General features: G+C 45.1%; 1 protein-coding gene across 1 annotated transcript in view; it reads right to left on the minus strand.

The window, feature by feature from the left end:
- Nucleotides 1–754: 754 nt before the first annotated feature.
- The window catches only part of NRSN1 (neurensin 1), a 7,784-nt gene continuing 301 nt past the window's right edge, over nucleotides 755–8,237 (minus strand). Inside the window, exons 2-3 of the mRNA XM_010564443.1 lie at nucleotides 3,343–3,540; nucleotides 755–2,326 (exon numbers count right to left, since the gene is read on the minus strand). Of these exons, the coding sequence (XP_010562745.1) occupies nucleotides 1,928–2,326; nucleotides 3,343–3,531 (588 nt within the window). The 5' untranslated portion in view covers nucleotides 3,532–3,540 and the 3' untranslated portion in view covers nucleotides 755–1,927. The remainder of the gene's footprint in view (nucleotides 2,327–3,342; nucleotides 3,541–8,237) is intronic.

The raw sequence follows: 8,237 nt of genomic DNA on the forward strand, positions 1-8,237 counted from the left end.
CTGAAAAGAAAGCTCTGAGGACCCTCTCTACCTGGAATAACTAACGAATGGAAGCAGTGACAGCCTGTCCCTGTGTCCCAGTCCTGCCACATGCCTTGTGAGTAATTGCTACCCATCACCCCTGTTCTTGCTGGCTTTCTTGATAAATAATACACAGCTCTTCACCTTAGCAGACTTCTCATCTTTTCCTCTTTAGCACTGCTTCATCTGCTTCTCCTCTAAGATTACAATCTTATTTTTAAGCATGGGGTGCAATGTGCTTCTGCACTTCTAATATGTGGGTGCCTGTGAATTGTCAGATGCACCAAAACCTACTTCGTTTCATTCTCTGTAATCATGTGCATGTGACGAGCTCTTGCTTGTCCATCTTTTTTGGACACCGCAATTGCGTTGCTAAGATAGGCACTTTCTTTGCAGAAGAAAATTTTATTTCCGATCCTGTTGTCAGCCACGATCATTATTGCAGATTCAGCTAAAACTTCCAAACATGTATGTTCTGGTTTATTTAAGTTGTGGAAGTATGAACCGACTCACAGACCACAAAATGCTTTATCTGCAAAGGAAAGAGCACACCTGTTACCATGTACCTGTTGTTAGTGTGCTGCAATCTTTTTGATTCCTTGCCTGTGAAAGCTGAAAACACAAACTGCCTTAAGAGATTGGTGAGTTTCAACTGCCAATTTCTCCTTTCAAACTGAAATACTAAGTTTATAGATAAACCTATTACTTGACTAGAAAGAGACTTTGCACGAAATCCATGGCTGGCTCACGCCTAGAATTTTATTCAATCCATTCAAAAAAATAGACAGAACTATAAGGTGGCACATATTGTCAGAGAGTACAAATGTCACATCTTTCTTTATACAGTTTAATTTAAATCCATAGATTAAGATAGTGAAATAATTGCCCTGGGTGGGAAAATAATTAAGGGTCTTCCATGAAAGGACAAGTCTTCAGGTAAGCGTTTACACAAATGTATCTGGTTAAGCATAACTTTTTCTATCCTCTATAAAAATATAAACAGCATTTCAAAATGTCTTTAGATAAGTACGTTAAGGTCATCTAACATGGCATTAATGTACTGACAGAATATGGGGCCTGGGCATGTCAAACCACATTTAGTAATCCATACTCAGCCAAAACGAAAACATTTTGTGTGAGCTTCAAACATTGTACAATATAACGAAAGAAACAGTATCAAACCAAAGATACAAAAGTATGATGTTCCTCCTCCCATATGAACTCCTTATCTTTGTTTTGTGTTTTTTGTTAATATGGCAATGACTAAGACAAAAGTGGGTTTTGCACAGGCTAACTGTAACTCAGGATCAAGTATAACTTGTCTTTCCCAGAAAGTAACATTGCTGGGAAGTGACATGCACCAGGATCAAATTAAGGGCGCTCACCGTTGCGTATGTTTTACCTGTGCAGTATTACTTTGATACAGACTGTAGCATGTGACAGGAGGACAAGTGCAAATTACAAGGGCAGAATCTTGGCTTCCCAGACAGCAGAACCAGGCCGTAAGACTAAACAGTATTTTTAAAGGCAAGAAGAAAATTAAACAAAAAGCTGTCTCATCTAAACTTTAAACAGTGGGATGTAGGGTGTTCCTGGTATGGCTGTCATAAACACACCCTATGTTTTCCAGGGATGCAAATCTGATAAGCTAAACACCTAATCGTTGTTGCAAGGACTTACTGGATCAACACAGACTAAAATGTTCGAATATACTGAATATAATGGTCACAGGTCTAATCACATAATTTCCCTTTTCCCAATCCTAAATTTGTATTGGAGCAGCTTTCCCATCAGCTGTGTGTTTGTACAGCAGAGCACTCGATGTTGTAATTCACTAGCACGTATGCCAACAACAGCTGATATTTTCCAGTTAAAGTGATCTACAAGTGAGAAACAAAACCCGGGGTCAGGTTTCAGATAAAGGTTGGACATTTTGAACTTTGGACAAAGTGACAGGTATCTTTGATTCTCCCGGTGCTGGCGCTTTTGTGACTGGGTTTGCATGGGCTTTTATATCAGCTATTCTCTCTTTAAATCTTTGCTGGAGGTACTTTTCTTCTTTGGAGTAACTTTTAGCAAAAGCAGACATCAGCAGACATGCTGCCACAGTGGACCCTCCAACACAAAACAAGATTGCTCCTGCCAGCTTGCATATATCAAGGGACCCATTAAACTGAATGGCACGGGTATCCACCACAACAAAATCATCTTTCCCAAGAGCTTCGATTTTCGGTGGCACAAGAAAACCCACTACAAGAACTGTTAAACCTATCAGCATAAAAGCCATCCCAGAGATGAGTCCGACCTGGAAAACAAAGAAACAAAAACCCAATTAATATGCTTTTCCAGTTTTTAGTTGGTAAGTGGTCCTAGGAGGCATTTAGCTTTCACAGTGTCTTGCAGGTACAGTTCTCTCTTCTAGGACAAGGCTGATATTTTTCTTTTAGGTCATATGTGGCCTTACTAGAACTCAAATATATGGAGAAACTGTCTTTTTACAACTCAATAATTATATAATTCAGTTTTGACATTTCTGGAAACTCTGCAATATGCATCTATATGTCTAAAGAGCGTTTCATGTCCAAAGGCCCCATCACAGAGAGGATCATAGTTTAACCCCAGTGCTGTGTGACCAATTATTTCTTTAGCTTTAGGTGGTGGTTAGCACCAACAGTTCAGTCCCTGGTGTCATATCCACCACTTGCTTTTACTCCATGAAATGTCATTCCTTTGCAGGGATTAGAAGGAAGATGCTATTGCCGTAAACAGATCACAGAATACTTCTCGCACATTTCAAGTGTAAGTGCAAAATTTGGTTCACACAGAAGGGCCCTGCCGTCAAAGCAGAGGGGTTGGACTAGATGGCCTCAGAGGCCCCTTCCGACTTCTGGTGTTCTTCAGGTCTGTCAAGTTCCCCAACCTTAATGGAGATCTTGCTGTTTTCTCGATCCCTAGGTCACACAGTCCCAGAATTACTGCTGTTAACCTACCAGTCCTATTCCCAATAACCTGGCAGGCAGGACTATTGTGGGTGCAGAGGTCAACTACACTTTCAAGCTATGGGTGGGGTTTCCCAGACAAGACTTGGATGTTTCAGTGACATGGCTGCTCATGACAGAGAAACTAGATGATCCAAAGACCCCAGAACTCCCTTTGGTAACTCAGTAAGAGCACCCTGCTTTCAGACAGATGGTTATTCAGTCACTTCAGGGAAAACTGAGCAACAGAAGGCCTTTCTGGGTGAATACCTAAAGCCATTAGTTATATGGGAAAGTCTTGAAATGGGAGTTTCTCTCTCCAGTAAACAGCAACATACAGTACCTTCCAGAATGCAGAGCTCCACCTACTAGGCGATCTCTGGATCTGAAAATCATCCTCATACTCCCAAATTGAAGCTGTGCAGTCCTCATAAAACTGATGCAGGTAGGACCGAACTCCATAGCGTTGGTACCCTCCCTCGGTGCTGCCCTGCGCATGCTTGGACCCGCAGATGTCAGCATAGGAGCTCATCCTTCCTACCTGCAATCAGAGGTTTCATGCAAAGCAGATCATTATCGACATGATGGGAGAGCAAAGCTGGCTACAAACTCTCCAGACGACATGAAGAAAAGCAGCCCAGGAGAGACCTTTCCTTCACTTTTTTCCAAACCAAGAAATGAGCCTGGTAGAGTTGCATGCAGTGACTCGGCTCAAGCGAACCCAAGGCACTCGGCATCTTGCGCAGCACAGCCTGAAGGTGCTGCAGGGAACATTCCCTCCCATATGCAGGGTGCCCGCTCCCCATCTTTCACACTCGCACGCTACTGTGTTTCCATGGAGATTGAAAAAAGCAGAGTACATCAGGTAACAAAAGCCAGCATCCCTCAGGGGCTCATGTTGCCTCTCATCCAGACTGTTTTCATTAGTTAACCAGAGTCTGCAACCTCAGGAACTTTCCAAACTGCTGGGCAAGGGTTTTTTTAATGTTTTTGCCTGAGCTTTTGAAGTGCAGGACTAAGCATTGATAGAACATTCATAGCCATTAAAAACAGAGGCAAAGTAAGTCCCAGACAGATTGAAATGGTACATATCCTGTACTTAACTATGGGTAACTAAAAATGAAAAAGATGGAATGCCGTAACAGCACCAATCTGCTCACTGAAGAGAGTGAAGTGGAAATACTAAACTTGTGGCAAACCACTGCCCCCTTGGAGAAGTCAATGCCCAAGCTCCTGCTGACTGTAACAAAATCCAAATTTTGCCTGCTAAGAAAACTACCAACAATGTTCCCTGATCTTTCCACTTCATGGAAGATTTCCTAACACACAAAATTTGTATTTAACCATGCAGGTCCTAGGCCTGAACTTGCCTGCACAGGTGCAATGCAACTGAATCCATTGAAGTAATACTAGCCCCTAAAAAACTTGAGCAACAGGTCAATGTTACTTAAGATGACTGACTTCTCTTTAAAGAAGTTCAGAAAGTCTTAGTCTGAAGGGAACTGTTAATCAGTACTTGCATCTGAATGTCACAGCTCAATTTATATCGGCTTCAAGCAGTTCATCTGATTGCCACAGCAATTTTGCTTAGAGGGAAGGGAGGTTTGACATGCTCATGGCAGCTATGATCTCCCAGTTTTGCAGCCCTACAGCCCTTGAGGAATGGGTGATCTTGCTGGGCATGAAATACCGGAGTATGCAAGAAAAACAAACACTGCTGCATTTAAATTAAGTCAAAGCCAGAAAGTATCGATTGGGAATGGCAACAGTCTGAATGAAGCTCTTGGCTGGCTCTGAAATCACTGCTGGTGTAACAGTGATCTTCCAGCCCTTTGGAATCTGGTTGCGTTCTTGGCCTAGGGATAGAGGGGTTTGCTTTTTCCTCCTTATAAAACCCAGTAATCTTGGTTTTTATTTATTTTGCATATCTAATATGTGTTTAGTTTGCAATTTCATGATCTCAGCATCTCGTAACTGCAAATATCTCTCTCTTGCAACTCGTGATGATGTTTCAAGGCTCCCACTCAGTCATGACTTCTGCGAAAAAGGAGGCCCGCGTGATGATGGGTGTCCTAGCAAGGGCCAGCACTCCCTCCAGGAGAGGGGGGGACAGTGCTGGTGGCTGAGCTTTGCAGAGCAGCAGGGGTAGCGCTGGGCACAGCTTATGGCAGGAGCCCCTTCTTTGAACCCAGAACTGCCTTTGCATCCCCTGCAAGTTTCCCTTTTCCACTTCAGCCACCATAAAGCATTAGGAAATCAAAGAAGCGCTCTCTGACTCTGTGGACAGGCTTACTCTCTGCTGGAGGTACAGCATCAGTGCCCTCTGGAGTGTGCTCAAGGTGCTGGCCTTCCCAGGCAAGGTAGAGAAACAGGCAGGGTGGACGGAGACCTTGAGACAGCAGGAAACTCCTGGACACCACCAGCTGCTCACCAGGTGAGGAGGGAGAGCCAGGCACCAGGGCCAGCCCATGTCAAGTTAAATGTTGCTAATACTGACATTTCCCACTATGGTTAATATATTGGGGAAAAAAAAAAAAGCGTTGTGCTCTTTTACAATGTTATGAGCTTTTGAACGCTATTACTTTTTGAGGTACAAAAAAAAAATAGTGGTATGGATATAAGTATATAATCTGGACTCTTGTCCAGATCTTGTGGGTAAATGCTGGAAGTTTTTCTACTGTTGGAGCCTGTTTGTTCTTTTGCAAAAGAGTTCCTTCTGTTTCACTTGGGAGTCCCTCCTGCTGTTTATTCCCTACCTGAAAAGAGAGCAAAAGAAGTCCTCTTTTCTCACTGCCACCATTTCTTCAACAGCTAGCTGCCATCTTCCACAGGACAAGCACTGAAGAGTTCTCACAAAACCAGAGTTCTGCCCACCTCATAAAAATACCTCAGGGTGCAAAGAGAGGATGAAGCAATGATGCAGTTTACCACAGCTGCCCCAGCCCTCACACACAGAGTCCCACAGCCTATACCTTAGGGATAAGAATGGTTTATGTCCATATCCCTCAACACATCTTTTGGTTATGAGTAAGCAAATGCTCCATCTCCCACATCAGAAAGAAGAAAGTAAAGAGGCCAACCAAAGCCCTGCAGACTCGCTCTCTCGGGTCCTTAGGTCTTTATTCTCACATCAACCCTACCTCCTTGAATACATTATGCTTAACTCCTTGCCAACTTAAGTCATTCAGGTAAGCCTATTTAGGATCACATAATGAACAGAAAAGGAGGTATTTTCTCCAGGTGTAAGTGACTCCATAAGGTCAACACAGGGAAGGGTCAGCCCTACCACGACCAGATAATGTGGCCTGCCAGAGCTCACTTGCATTACTCCAGCTGCCACCAGGAGACAATTTTAGAGCTTCTTTGGTTTCTTCAGAAAGCAGGTGAAGCACATTGCCAAATCTGAACCAGCACCTGTGCTTTTTGCAATTACAGAAAACTCAATGTAATCTTACAGAAAGCCATATAAACGCTATCTTGCATTCACTGCACTGACTGTAGGTTTAGTCAAGAGAGAGAAAGGAGGGTGTAGTGTTTCTAAGAGCTTGATGAAGAATTGCCTGTAAGAACCCCACAGCCTGGAATCGCTTACATTATACAGAGATTCTTTTTCTTTAGAAATCTAAAATGCTAATAGGTGGTTTTGGTCAGGCATATGATCAAAATGATAAGTAAGAGCTGGGAGGTGGAATAGAAAACAAAAGAATGATCTTTTGCTTGAAAGAGTTGTGATAGCATCAAGTAGTACAACCTTTTAAAATGGAAGGGGGGAAAAAAAAAAGGACTGCCAGCATCATTAATTCCTTTCAAGACTGCATATTAGTCCTACTGAATGTTTTCTTTATGCTTGGACTCTTCCACTTATAAGTAATCTCCTATCTTTTGCAAAATATCTCATCCCTTAGAGAGAAGAGAAGGCAGCTTCCCAGCCCTATATGACTCATTGAAGCAGCCTGGTAATTGGGCCTAAGATGGTCTCTTTTCTCAGCTGCAATGTAAACATAATGATGTTGTTCTTGCTACTTACACATGGGGCAGAGGAACTGAGGCAGTCTATGGTGGGAGAAAACAGTTCATAAATAAGAAGGAAACGTGTGTCACAGCATCAATTTACATTGCATGAATAAATATGGCAGTGGCTATGATCTCTCGAGTGTTGAAGCGTATCTGCATGTCTCACCTTCGTGGCTGAGAAACTAAATGCTGAAATGTTGGGAAACTTTTGCTAAAGAGAGACACAGTTACCCAAATCTGTGTTACACACGAGCTTAGAACATGCATCCAGGCCGCAGGAAGTGGTTCAATCATTAAAAGTTTTTCAGTGCCTAAACCCAGGGTGCCGAGGAACACGTGGGATGTATGATCGCAGCTTCAGAGCACACCACTGCGTAGTAGCTATCCATCCCCTAGCAACTTTTGTTTCCATGGCAAAAGCTGTCCTGTTTACTTTGAGCTTTACTATTCTCCACCGATCTGGGGAGATGTGACTGGATTGGTGAGCAGGCAGATTGAAAGACGAGCAAGCTCCAAGACAAATTACCCAGTAGATTTCCCAACTCCTTTGCTTCCTTACTGAAGGGTTGGACACGTTTGAAAAAAAACAAAACACGAGGAATTGGCACCTGAAAGGCAGGGCAAAGCAAGTAAGGACATGGCATCGCTCCACGACACCGCACGGCCGCCAAACGCGAGCCACGAACCCCGATGGCTTCGCGCAGGTGAAGCCCCCCTCTCCCTCCTCCATATTCGCGCGCTTTGGCCCCTTTCTGTGAGAGGGGCCACCCTTCCCGCCTTCACCCACGGAAAAGCCAGACCCCCCTGTCAGGAACAAACACCGCCGTAAATCCCCTGTCTCCCACAGCAGCCTCCCAGCCGGCCTCGGCGATGCCTCAGAGCTACCTGTCGTGGACGAGCAGCCCACCTCGGCCTGACCCAGGTCCGCCGAAGCCGAGGCGAGCCCGCGGGCGGCCGCCCCTCCCGCCCGGCGCCTTTGCCCTCACACGGGGCTGATGGACCGGGTCCTCCCCGCTGAGGGCGGCCGGGGTGACTCCTGCGCCCCCCCGCCGTGCAGCGGGAGAGCCGGCAGGCCCTTCTCCTCCCCAGGGGGGACGACACACACACACGGACCGACCGGCCATCCTCACCCCCCCTCCCCGCCCGGCGCCGGCAGCCCCGAGGGCTGTGAGGAGAGCCCGCCCCGGCGCCGCCACCTTCCCCCGGGCGGGAAGCTCCGCACCG

The sequence above is a fragment of the Haliaeetus leucocephalus genome, unplaced genomic scaffold (genome assembly GCF_000737465.1).
Source record: "Haliaeetus leucocephalus isolate CR32 unplaced genomic scaffold, Haliaeetus_leucocephalus-4.0 Scaffold179, whole genome shotgun sequence".
Taxonomy (NCBI): domain Eukaryota; kingdom Metazoa; phylum Chordata; class Aves; order Accipitriformes; family Accipitridae; genus Haliaeetus; species Haliaeetus leucocephalus.